The 14,114-nt window shown below is 34.6% G+C and overlaps 1 protein-coding gene across 1 annotated transcript in view; it reads left to right on the top strand.

Annotated features, from left to right (window-relative positions):
- The window catches only part of SCN9A (sodium voltage-gated channel alpha subunit 9), a 126,653-nt gene that overhangs the window by 79,313 nt on the left and 33,226 nt on the right, over positions 1 to 14,114 (top strand). The window contains exons 13-17 of the mRNA XM_081051446.1: positions 1,019 to 1,148; positions 2,335 to 2,573; positions 4,631 to 4,804; positions 5,607 to 5,963; positions 8,298 to 8,774. Of these exons, the coding sequence (XP_080907572.1) occupies positions 1,019 to 1,148; positions 2,335 to 2,573; positions 4,631 to 4,804; positions 5,607 to 5,963; positions 8,298 to 8,774 (1,377 nt within the window). The remainder of the gene's footprint in view (positions 1 to 1,018; positions 1,149 to 2,334; positions 2,574 to 4,630; positions 4,805 to 5,606; positions 5,964 to 8,297; positions 8,775 to 14,114) is intronic.

Raw genomic sequence — 14,114 nt, 5'->3', positions numbered from 1 at the left:
GTGTGTGTGTTGTTGATGTGCACTGAACCTGCATAGTGTTTTAACTTTGAATTATTGCCAAAAATTTAAAAGTAAGTAATTTCACGTACAAATGAGTTTACGTGGTGAAACTGAGCTCATATTCCTGCATGGCAACAATCCTCTGAACTAAACAGTGGTCACCTCTTTTAGATGGAGCTTACATTCTCCATTTGGCTACAGTTCCCATCAGTCTTAATTGTCCTTTTCAAATTGTCATTTATCATCATATGCTCAGATCAGCTCTTCCTTGGCCATGAGAACTATTATTATATTCACCTCCATTATGCTGTTACCTCAACAAAGAATGATTAAAGAAATTTATCAGAGAATACTGAAATTCTACCCCTTTGCACACACATACCACTAGAATGCTTATTTAGCTGTTTTCATATAAGACTCTTACATGGTAAAACTACCTGAATGAATTGGAGACCAGAAAATAGAGAGATGACGATAATGATTAAAACAATAAAAGCAGCTAGTTTAATTTTTTATTTCCTAAGTATTAATCCTTTTAATCCTCATAGCAAGAATGTAAGGCAAGTACTATGAATATCCCCATTTTATCATGTTTCCCTGAAAATAAGACTTACGCCGAAAATAAGTCCCAGTTAAGATCGTCAGTAAGACAGTCAAATTTAGTATGTAATGACGCTGTTCCAGAAGAAGGTGACATGACTGTGTTTGAATAAATGTAGATTGTTGTACATGAAAAAATAAGACATCCCCTGAAAATACGCCCTAATGCGTCTTTTGGAGCAAAAATTAATATAAGACCTGGTCTTATTTTCAGGGAAACACGGTACTAAAAATGAAACTGAGGCACAGAGAAGTCAAGTAACCCTCCTATGATACATAGCTAGTAAGTAGCAGAGCCATGATTTGAATCCAGCAATCTTGTCTCTACTTTTAATTAGTCATTACAGCTACCTAATCAACATTTTATACTTACAATTTATTAGAATTATATTTTCAAACTTTAATCATATTTTTTCAGGGTACAACCAATCAAATACACAAGAAGAGACGTTCCAGTTCTTATCTCCTTTCTGAAGATATGTTGAATGATCCCAATCTCAGACAAAGAGCAATGAGTAGAGCAAGTATATTGACAAACACTGTAGAAGGTAGGCAAAACATTCTCTTTAACAATCACATTTTTAAATAAAATTCCAGTAAATTCTGATCAGTACATGAAGTTCTTCCAATGAATATAAAACGGTTATAAGCAATGGTAAAAATAAGCAGTGGAGACTGACAGAATCATCTTTATGTGCTTAAAAAATAGATAAAGTTATTTGTGATTAAAGACAGGCATTGGATGACATGACCTCTCAAAGATAAATAGCTTGATGGTAATTCATGAAGAAGCTAGGTTAACCCAGGGCTGTGTGTTTCTCTCACTTTGTAGTCTTAGGAACTTTTCCTAGTCTCTTCAAATTTATCATCTCTCTGATATGTAAGGAAATAATGCATACTTCCAGATGTCTATATATTGCTGACTCTGAGTACATTTTATAAAATTGTCAAGTGGTAACATACGGCATGATATCTGTTAAGATTATGATGAAAAGGCATTAGAGAATGCAGTTTAGAGGATATGACGTGAACAATAGTGGTTAGATCCTCAGATGCATTGAGAAGAGGGTCAAAGGGTGACAACTTTTAAAATGTGCGGACTCCCCCCTTCTCCCCTCACACTGTGCCCCAATTCCCACTTGTTCAAAGGCTGTCTCCTCACCCCCACCCACACCTGTAATGGACCCAGACAAAGTTTTTATCTACCTCCTAAATTTACTTTGAGAAGTAAATGGACTGATGGTATGAAATATCTATTAATATTGTATGAGTCACTCCATAAGTTGTTTCTAGTCTCCTGATTCTGGGATTGTTTTCACTTATGAACTAGTAATAACCTTTCCTGAATAGAGTAGAATTGTCTTATAGTTGTCATGGGATTAAGGGCACAGGGAAAGTATGTACATTTGTGGAAAATATACATTTCTCCCTGAAGAAAACATAGGTATTCTTGTTTACCATCACATATTAGGTACATGTTTCTTTGAGAGATGCACATATCTGCTTTTAGTCATTAATTTCACTGCTTTCCCCTTACTTATGCTTGATCTAGAAAACAAACATGTGCGATAAGATTTTTATGTAATAATGCTATGACTGCATGGAAACAGTATTATTAAATTTTCAAGCAAATCAGAAGACTTGTTTCAGTGTTAGAGTACTGCTGAGTTATATCTGTTTAGCAATAAAGCATACCAATGATTGACTTCGTGTTCTCTGTTTTTTTTCTCCCAGAACTTGAAGAGTCCAGACAGAAATGTCCACCTTGGTGGTACAGATTTGCACACACATTTCTGATCTGGAATTGCTCTCCGTATTGGATACAATTTAAAAAGCTTATGTATTCTATTGTAATGGATCCTTTTGTCGATCTTGCTATTACCATTTGCATAGTTTTAAACACATTGTTTATGGCTATGGAGCATCACCCAATGACTGATGAATTTAAAAACGCGCTTGCTGTGGGAAATTTTGTGAGTCTCTTAATATGTGTTATCGCTTTCATTTTCATGATAGTCATCTGCTTTTAAGTTAGAAAGATATGCAGCGAGGTAATTATGCCTATCCAGAATTCACAGTACGAATCATTGTAAAGAGTTCAGTTCCTGGTGATAGATAATATTTTAAAATAATTTTGTAGTAGTGTTGAGGTCTATAAATAATATTTTTATAATGGTCACCATCTTGGGAATGGATACTTTGTTTTTCTGTCAGTGTGTTTCTTGGGATCAGTACTTGGCAAATGTGATGCTTTCTTACCCGTTTCATGATTACATTGCAGCTTCATTGAAAGTCCATATGCCACATGTTTTCAGAAAAACTATGGATGCTTTGTTTTGCTGTAATAAGTGAAGTATCTGGGGACTAATTTAGAGCCCCAAAGCACTGGGTTGAATCCCGATTCTGCCTCTAACTGCTTATGTGACCTGAACCAATGTGTTAATCTCTATAATCTTCCATTTTCTCATTTATAGAATAATAATACTTCATTTACAAAATAAGAATAATAGTTATTTACAATATAATGGTAGTAATACTTCATTTATCACACTGTTGGGAAGATTAAACACTTTCTACTTAATTTCTTAGCCTGGCATATGGTAAATACTCAACAAATTAAACCTATTATTATGATCATCATCATTATCCTCATCATGCTTTCCATCAGTCAGCCGAAACAAGCCTTAAGAACAAGAATATTGAGGAACCTAAATGGTTGAACTGGGCACAGGAGATGTAAAGGCAGGCGAGAAGGTGATCCGTAGGTTTCAGGAAGATATAGAATCCAATTAGGAAAATTGATGCCAGAGTAATCTCTTAAATGTGCAGTGCTGGTCATACTCTAGCTTCATTAGTGCCTTATGGTAAACAACAACCAAAAAATGCTAGTTTCTGAAACTCTGCATGAAGCAAGCAGTGAAGATTCCCAGTTTATTACTCTACATAAATCATGAATCATCTTGGATGCCTTTGTGAATATTTTACTTTAGATAATTTCACTTTTGCTGTGGTCCTAAACCAATTGATCTTTGAAGCCAAAGACTTTATTTCTGAATTGGTCTTCTCTCCCAACTTGTTTACGAATATTCCTAGTCAAAATGTTTGTACTCCCATATGCTGAGTTAACATTCTTCTCTTCTGTTCCTCTTTGGAAAAAAGACAGGATTATCTACTTGGTACAGATCCAGATCATGAAAATCATACTTCCTCACTGAGTTGACTGCATCACTGTGAACTCAAAAAGAATTCACCACGTTTCTAATCTGTAATATTAACATAGCCCCAAGTCTGAATGCCCCCTGATGTTTTTTTGATGCTGCATTATTTTAAGATTGACTCATGTCAATAGACCTAACCATTACCTTTTGAAATTTCTTTGGTCTGTTTCTTTGAGTCAAATTGTACCTGAATGATTCATAAAGAAGTCTTTCACTGTTGCTTTTGTAAGTGAGTTCTTTGATACTAGTGTCATGAATTAATGATGTTTTGTGATGTACTTTTATGTCAGAGCTTTGGAAGTCTTGCTTTAGCTGCCACTGTGTCAATTAAATACTTTCCCCTCTTCTACTGACAGATCTTTAGAGTTAGTCAACATGTTCTTTATTACTCTGTGAGTAGTCAGACCAGAAAAAAAAGACTGGTTCAAAATCTCAGTATCCATGTTTTCTTTTTATTTTCTTCCAGAATTACTTGTTGACCACGTAAATGTTTTTGCAAAGAGTGAGTGTTTTAGTTGTCAAAGGTTTTATTTATCTGGAATTTTAATATGCTCTTCTAAAAATGCTACCTAACCATAGTGATTGCTGACAGGAGAGTTAGAGCTTTTTAACCCTTCAATGCTTGTATTAGAGCTATAGGAATAATGATACTTAGTTTATAGGATTGATGAGATAATAACATACATTTGTAAAGTATCTAGCACACTATCTGAAGCAAAGTAAATACTAAACAAATAATCATTCTCATCATTATGTTGATTTCATACCGTCTAATAATACTAAAAAAAAACAAAAACATATTTCTCGCTTAGGTCTTTACTGGGATCTTTGCAGCTGAAATGGTTTTAAAACTAATTGCCATGGATCCATATGAGTATTTCCAAGTAGGATGGAATATTTTTGACAGCATTATTGTGACTTTAAGTTTAGTGGAGCTTTTTCTATCACATGTGGACGGATTGTCAGTTCTGCGATCATTCAGACTGGTAAATATAGACCAACCTTACATTATATTCTGTATGTAAAAGGGTGTTTTCTCAGCTTTGCATTATTATTTAAATCTTTTGGAAGTTTAAATCAAAAAACAAGATTAGGTCGAAATATCTAGTAAAATATAGTTCTTTCAGTAACAAATGCACTTAAAGAGCTCAAAAATCACATATATATTTAATTTTAGAATCTTGAAGAAGTATTCAGTTGTATACACTAGTATAATAGACATTGTATATACTAGTATAAGAGAAAATATTTCTTTACCCAGTAGGACAATAATTTATTTATCGTAAGAAGCTTATGATTTACAGAATTTCAGCCATTATAATATAGTCATTACTTTGTGGATTTGATAATTCAAGATCAAATCATTGTTCCCAACACAATTGTTTTCTAATAACAAACAATACCAAAAAAAATGTAGACTTTTTAAGGCATTTTTCTCTAGCATGTTGAGCTTCATCTCTATGTCAGCATTAAAAATTTTATAAAAACATCAGAAAATAGAATTAAGGATAAATTATCATTTCTCAAAGGAATATCTGAAACCATGTTAAGAGGCTTCTACAGCAATTCTGAATTAGAATTACACACTTCCTTTAAAACATGTGCGGTGATTATATTGTGGCAAGTATAACAAAATAACAAGAATATTGGAAAATAGATGAAAAATAGCAACAGTTTTTAGCTAGGTAATGACAATATTTTAGAACTTAAAATTTGGAATAAAATTTAAGGTTGGAAACTATAAAACTTATCATCATAATTAATATTATACTTTGTGTTTACTTTTAGCTCCGAGTTTTCAAACTAGCAAAATCTTGGCCAACACTGAACATGCTGATTAAGATCATCGGCAATTCAGTGGGGGCTCTGGGTAACCTCACCTTGGTGTTGGCCATCATCGTCTTCATTTTTGCCGTGGTCGGCATGCAGCTGTTTGGTAAGAGCTACAAAGAATGTGTCTGCAGGATCTCTGATGACTGTGAGCTCCCACGCTGGCACATGAATGACTTCTTTCACTCTTTCCTGATTGTGTTCCGCGTGCTGTGTGGCGAGTGGATAGAGACCATGTGGGACTGCATGGAAGTCGCCGGTCAAGCCATGTGCCTTACTGTCTTCATGATGGTCATGGTCATTGGAAACCTGGTGGTATGTAATCAGATGTTCACACATTTAAATTCTCCGTAGAAAATTGTTATATGAGGATATGATCAGTTATTTTATAATTTTAGGATTAATTAAATCTAAAGCTATTAATTGTAATAAAACATCGATCATTTCAATACAGGAAGAAAAGAAAATGAAATCTTGTCTTATTTTCTCTTCCAGATAACCCATACTTATATTTTTCACAAGGTTTCCCCAATGAAAGATAACAGAAGTATAATTCACAAAGTTGATAACCAATATTTGATTAAGGAATTACCAATGATGTAGAATTAGAATCTGAAAAGAAAGAAACAAAAAATGATGCTTCTGTTATAGTTCTCTGCGTATTATACCCATATGCTAAACAGACCTCATTTTTTTTTCTTATTTATTCTTTAGGTTGTTTTACTACCAATTAATTGAAATGATTAAAAATTGTAAGTTTTAGAGGGTAGTTTAGGAAAATAAGATTTTAATAAGCTCAAGTTTATGTAGAAACAGAAGCTGGAATGGTGGTTACCAGGAGCTGGCAAGGAGGGCTGGTAATGGAATTAAGAGATATTGGTAAAAGAGTACAAAGTTCCATTATAAGCTGAGTAAGTTCTGGGAATCTAATTTACAGCATGTGATTATAGTTAATAATACTGTGTTATATATTTGAATGTTGCTAAGAGAGTAGATCTTAAATATTCTCACCACAAAGAAGAATGGTAACTATGTGACATGATAGAGGTAGGTGTTCCCTAATGCTAGAATCATTTTACAATGTGTAAGTGCATCAAATCAACATGTTGTACACTTTAACCTTACACTATGTTATATATCTATTATAGCTCAATAAAGCTGGAAAAAATAAAGCTAATTATAAATTTGATATTTTTGAAATTTTTAAAAAATTTATTTTTAATTCTAGTTGACATACAGTATTATATTAGTTTCAGGTGTACAACATAGTGATTCAACAGTTACACACCATACAAAGTGATCACCACAATAAGTGTAGTAACCATCTGTTATTGTACATAGTTATTATATTATTGATTCTATTCCCTGTGATGTATGTCACATCCCCATGACTCATTTTATAACTGCACATTTGTACCTCTTTTCCTCGTTTTGTTAACACTTGCAATGATGAGGGAGACTAACGTAGTAAAAGGACACCTTGGCTTCTCATCAACATTCCTATTAAAATATACATATAAACAAATATATATTTCATAGTAAAATATATTCTCTCATTGACAATAAACATCAAAATGAAAATAAACTATTTCAGAATTTCTTAGTGATTCATCAAAATTGTTCTCTATTATTTTCACTTTCCTCTCCCCCTCAGACTCTTCTCTTAAAACAGACATACTAACATCGACATTCTTAACCTGTGCTTTTCTAATTGCTTTAGTTAGATGTGGCCAAAATCAGGGTGAGTCCCTTCTCTTCAGTTCCATCTAGTTTTAATTATATTAATATGAGGTAGATGTTTTGGGCCATGAATAGACTTTCATGAAAAAGCAATTCAATTACCTTTTTGTTTTCTATATAAACATAATTTATAGAATGCAGCTCTCTGTGAGAATGCTTATTTTTTACAATGTTGAATTCACCTAGACCCCTATCTCAGTGAAGAAAAACAGGAATGGTTTTGCACACAAACAGGATTTTGCTTCAAGGATAATTGTCCTTATCTCTTTTATAATCTTTTCCAGGGCCAAAATGATTGGCAATGAAGCCACCCAAGTCATAATGGCATTATCTCATTTGAATTGGGCTCAATGGGCAGGTCCTTTTCTATGCTTTAAAAGCCTCATTAAATTACAAGCTGACACAACCTTGGACCAAATATTTTATTGCAGGAGGTCTCTGAATATTACATGTTGCATTTGTTGTAACAAGTGACATTTATCTTTCTGGGAAAAGAGACTTGGCCTAAGTTCCTACAGCACAATAGTCACACTTTTCTTGTTCTACTTGTTTCTCCCATATATTAATTACAAGTAAATGTTGGGGCTTATTAGGTCCATAAAAGGGAATTTGACCAAGGGACTCTTGCCACAGGGATGAACTGCAGAATGACATAATGACATTGGTGAAGGGAGTGTTCTCTTTGCTCCTCATACTAGTCCTTCACGTTCCCAGAGTTCACAGGAGCTAGTATATGTCGACTGATGAGGAGTCTAGCCTCTCATCTACCCCCATCACATATTCTTATCAATGTGTGACAGTGCAGGGATCTTCATTGGTGTGTGGATTTGGGCCTGTATTTCGGAAAGGTATACTTACTTTCTTTTTGGTCTCCCTATTTCTCCACACCCCATCCCCACCCTGATACAGGTCCTCAACCTATTCCTGGCATTATTACTGAGCTCATTTAGTTCAGATAATCTTACACCAGTTGAAGAAGATACTGATGCAAACAACCTCCAGATTGCAGTGGCCCGAATTAACAAGGGAATACATTATGTGAAACAAACAGTAGGTGAATTTATTCTAAAAGAATTTCCTAAAAAGCCGAAGATTTCCAAAGAGATAAGACAAACAGAAGATCTAAATAATATGGAGGAAAACAACATCTCCAACAGTATACTTGCTGAAATGGGCAAAGATCACAATTTCCACAAGGAAAAAGATAAAACCAGTGCTTTTGGAAGGACCATAGACAAATACTTGATGGAAGAAAGTGACTACCAGTCATTTATGCATGATCCCAGCCTCACAGTGACAGTGCCAATTGCACCTGGGGAATCAGATTTGGAGAATATGAATACCGAGGAACTTAGCAGTGATTCAGATAGTGAATACAGTAAAGGGGTAAGGTTGTTTTATATACATTGTATTTCGTATTATTGATTAGTATGAAATGAATCAAAATTACAGATTTTCATGTCATAAGTTCTTTCTATATTGCATACTCATGGGTAGTTTTCATGCTTCCTGAACACTTCATGCTTCATCTGGTATGGTGTTACTTACTGGTTCTTAATAATTTATTTAATTTTAACTAGCCGTGTTCAAAGCACCAGGTATTTTTCAGTCTTCCCTTCCTCTATCCCATTTGTTATCAGCTCTGAACTCACATACAGTCTCATACCTCGGTGTCTGCTGACCCCACTGTCCCTCTTCAGCACCTTGACACTCACTAAACAATTTTAAGTGGGGTCTGACTGGTTCTCTGCCTCCATTTTCCATCTACTCTAATCTATGTATTTGATTACTTTTACTCAGTTTCAACCCTAATCATGTCAGTCCTTTGCAGTATCCTTTGTCCCCAAAGTCTCCTGAATTAGATTGTAGCTAAAGGCTGTGTGTCCTCGTGTTTGCCTGGAGTTCCTGCACCTCATGTTAGTCTGGAGCTCTTACACGTGTGAAAACCAGTTTCTTCTGAGCCACATATATTCACTCCCTGAATGACGTTGCTTGGGATTTCCTTCTTTATTCAAAATCTGATACACATCCTTAAATACATAGCCCTCAGCTTCCTCATTTGTAAAATGATTAGTCCTTACATCATAGGGTTGGGTGAGGGATAAATGAATTAACACCTGTAAAATGCTTAGAACAGTATTCAGTGCTCAAAAATGTAGCTATTGCATCCTTCCTGATTTCTCCACAAGCAGATAATGACATCTCCTCATTTTGAATCCCACACCATTTTATGGCCTCTTCCTGAATTTATTAGCTTTATATTTTATTTTATTTTTTGAGAAATGATTGTATGCATCAAAGGGTGCTGTAAACTCATTGAAAAATAGAAATATTTTATTCAAACTTTTTTGTATCCTAGTTCCCCACATTTAGTTGCATATATTCAAAGTATTATTGAGTTTTATTTTTATTAATATGGAATATAATAACCATAAGTAAGTTTTATGGCAGAGCATTCAGAGAATGGAATCTCTTTAAACTTTTAAGATACCACTTTAAAATATTTTCCTTTCTTTAGATCACATTTTGAACAGGTATTTACCAAATGTCTTCTATCTGCTTATCCCTATGTTAAACCTGCCTTTCATGAATTTATAGTGGATTTTGGAATAAAGGCACACAGCTGTGTGTGTGTGTGTGTGTGTGTGTGTGTGTGTCTGTGTGTGTGTGTGTGTGTGTGTGTGTACTGGCCATATGCTCAGTACTAGGTGCATAGTAAATGCTCAATACCTACTTATTGAGTGAATAAACGATTAAATTGTGAATATACATTTCTAAGTAGCCAAAGAAATTCTTTCCAAGATGACAAAGTAAGGAATAAAATATTTTATTTTTAAAACCTTTGCATGGAAGAAGTTAATATCTCCAAAATTCAAAGGTGTGGTTGTTTTGGCTTGAAGGTAGAAAATCAGATTCTACATCTTACGTTTCAGGAGCAGTAATCTTGGTCTAGTCTCATGTGGAAATGGAAATTAATTCAATTGCCCATTTTTCTGCCAACAAGGTTAAATTTGTAAAACTCCAGTTGCCTGATAGACTTTCTGAATAAGCTGGGATTCTAGGTGTTAAGGTGCTTTGGTAGCTTGGCAGAGTTGACCAAACACTTCTTACATCTTAATATTATGGAGGAGTCATTTCTTACCTGGTCATTTTTCCTTTGTTCTAAGCATGTGGCTGACCTTACATTATCTCCTTAGTTGCTGGCAAAAGTCTTATTCTTATTCTTAGTATGTTGAATTATAACATTTTAAACAGATCTTATAGATCTGCCCATTTAGCACCTCATTTTCTAACTGAGAAAACCCACTCAGTAAGAGGAAGTATCTTCATCTATAGTTATAATGTTAATTAAAGGCAGAGCCATGACACGAGTCCCGGTCTTATGATTCATAAGTCAGTCCTAGTTCTACCTCCCTTCCCCTGTCTTTGTCCATTTCAGGTATAAAACATATTCCTATTGGGGTTAATACCCAAGTTGTCTCCCATGGGATACTGAGCCATGCTTCTGAAGAATTTACGTACCTGTGACATCAGAGGAGGTTTGTGATGTTGTTTAGTATGTAGATTATTTGGTTACTGAAATAGACTATTTTAGCCATCCATAAAGTTACTCTGTTACCTATCCCATAAACCCATCCTCCACAGCATGAAATTTAGTATTCTTAAACTGTGTTATCTACAGACCAGTTGATGGTTTCATTCTAATATTCTTGATTATCATTTTTTGTGACATTTTAGTCATAGCTACATGAGAAACATGTACATTTTTTCTATTTTATATCTGTGGTTTACATGGTATAACATACAGGAGCTTGGGACTACCATATAGGCTGTAATAAAGAATATATAAAATAATCTCTTTAAGCCATTTACCACAGCCTTTGAGTTGGTAAGACCTAAAACAGTGTTAGATATTGTGTTTATTATTGAATTCATCATCATTGTCATATAAAAGATTTGATATTATGGACTTTGAAAGTTTGTCCTTCCTCATAAGAAATTTTCTACTATATTACTCAAAGTGTGTCATCTTGAATACATTCAAACCTACTTGACTATATGATGGACTTGAGAAATAATAAAAGTTCAAGATTTATAGGAAATTTGTTAGATAGCTTATCAATAATATTAAGCTGTCATCACCTGTGAAATCCTGTATCAGAGTCTTTCTCTCCAGTTGCTTGAGATTTAAATGTTCCTAGTTATGACTTGGTTTTGGTTTGGTTTTCACTTCGGACCACTAAACAATGCAGATTTTATTTATCTAAAGTGTTTCTGTTAACCTTCCATGCTTACCTACCTGCTCGAATTCCCCTAATCTTTAGTTCTCAGTTGAGTTCAAAGGTTTTTAATTGCTATTCCCACCTTTGTAACTTTCTTATTTTTCCATCTTGCCTGATGTCTTGCCTGAGGTATCTTTGAATGAGTGATTGCCATGTTCTTGATGAACCTTTCCTAACAGGCAAATCTTGATTGCCTAATGGAAAGTATACCCGATTCACTACATTTAGGTTATTTAATTCTCAAGTACTATCTTGAGGAATGGTTAAGAATACAGCCACTGGAGATACAATACTTGCCTTAAATACTAGCTTTGGTGTTTCCTAACTCTATGATCTTGTGCAATTTACAAAACTCTTTTTTTTTTTTTTTAGTTTCCTTATATGCCAGATAGAATTATAATGAATATTAAAGGTTTATGTTATTAATTAGATAAGTGCCTTCTGGAGAGTAAGTGTCCAGTTGACATTTATTATGGTTATGAAATTGAGTAGCCACATGCACACTGTAAGTAGCTATTTGCTACTGGTTAAATTTAAGAGAGGTAGCATGATGTAAATCAGTGGTTCACAATGTTAATGTGTAAAGACATACTTAGGGAGCTTGTTATAAATGCCTGTTCTAAGCCATGTTAACCAAAGAAGAGGTTTAAGCTGTAATAAAGAACAAAAAGCACTAATTTAAACAAAAAGGTTTGCAGTCGGGAGATGCAGATTCAGGTAGCAACCCAAATGGTTCTCTGAAGAGAACAAAGAAAGGCAAGGTATATAAAAGCAAAAACCACAAGTGCAGTTCGCATTTAGGTCTTCCTTGCAAATGAAGGATTGTTGGCCAGGATAACTGGGATTGGTTAGTTCCAATATGCAAATGAGGGAGAGAAAAACTACAAAGAGGAAGTTAGGTCCACATATGTCCATACAGCAGTTGTTTCAGGATGTTTATGGCTTGAGCTTGAGCTGGGTTTAGCAGCAGGTTAGAACTTCATAGCATTTCTGAGAACTGACCCATGAGACATGCATAAGCCCCAGTTCCACAGTGGCCTTCCGAATATATTAAGTGGCTTTCTTAGCAATGCTTAATTTCATTTTATTTTCTCCATTATCAGCCATATCTTTTGAACTCTCTCTGCTTAAACCTGGATGCATCCTCAGAATCCTGATGTGCAGTGTTTCGAGTGACCACTGTAATAGATTGAGTTGCCATGGGAAATGAGCCAACATTCATCCCTGGCTTGTTTTGATTCAGATTTCTTGAGATATCATTATCTTTGTTCAGGACCTGGGGATATTTCCCCTTTTGCAAGTTTAAGAATCTCTGTTTTGAACAGGGGAGAGAACATCTTTGACCTTTGATCCCTCTCTCTCCCCCTCCCCATCAACAAAAGGGAGGGTTATGGCTTTTTGTATAGCTTAGTATTCTGTTTTCCCATTACATTTCCAACCTCTTCTACTTACTATCAGCTACCAACTCTCAGATAGGCAGGTTTCCTTGTCCTGATAGACAGTTAAATCTGTAAGTCAAAATATTCTCTAATAAAACACCTTATCAGAAAATAACCAAAGAGATAAGTTCAAATGAAGTGTTGAGTAAACTATTTTAAACAGTTCGGAGGAAATAATTGGCAACAAAATATCAGCATTTTTTTCTGAAGATCGAGTTTGTCTCAGAATTGAGATAAACATAGTGTCGCCTCATGTGGCTCCATGAAAACAAGATTCCTGGTACTGCTTCTCAGAACACAGACACTGAACTGATGGTCTCCCTCAGAATCAGCCTTCTCCTGAGGCACAATGCAGCCCTCTAAGCACAGGGCAAACAATAACCACACACTGCACAGATTTTTACCGTTAGCGATGAAACATTTCATTATCAGGAGCCTCAAACAAAGCATGAAATGCACCCATTTATTCAGTAAATATTTATTAACATTTGTGCTCCAGGCACTGTGCTAACAGTTGCTTAGGAAAAGATTCTTTCCTCCAGCTGCAATAATTTAATGTGATTGGCATCTGGCTTAACTAAATGCTTAAGAAGTGTACTTATTTTTTTTTTAATTGTGCCAAGTCTCAAATTGAAAGCCCTAAAAAACTAATTAATATTTTTTTTTTTTAAATGGAGAGTTTTTCCTTAGAGGTTAAAGAGACGCTCCCTGTGTTTTCATTTATTACAGATTACTTCCCTCTGCTTTAAAGATGAAAAAAATAAAGCCATTTTACAGAACTGATTATGGAAGTGTATGTAAATTTCAGGGAAAACATTAAATTTATCCAGTTTATTTATCCAAATATTGAAAAACATAGCCACATATGATTTTAAATTATATAGCATAAAGTCTTACGATTTACAGAGAACCTCCTTTACTTGCCATGAACCACATACCCCAAATCTTTACTGCTCTTTTAATAAATGCATCCACTTATCAAAGCTGGCTTAAGTGAATTTGCT

Source organism: Rhinolophus hipposideros (assembly GCF_964194185.1).
Source record: "Rhinolophus hipposideros genome assembly, chromosome: 6".
NCBI lineage: Eukaryota > Metazoa > Chordata > Mammalia > Chiroptera > Rhinolophidae > Rhinolophus > Rhinolophus hipposideros.
This window is presented reverse-complemented; position numbering and strand designations above follow the sequence as displayed.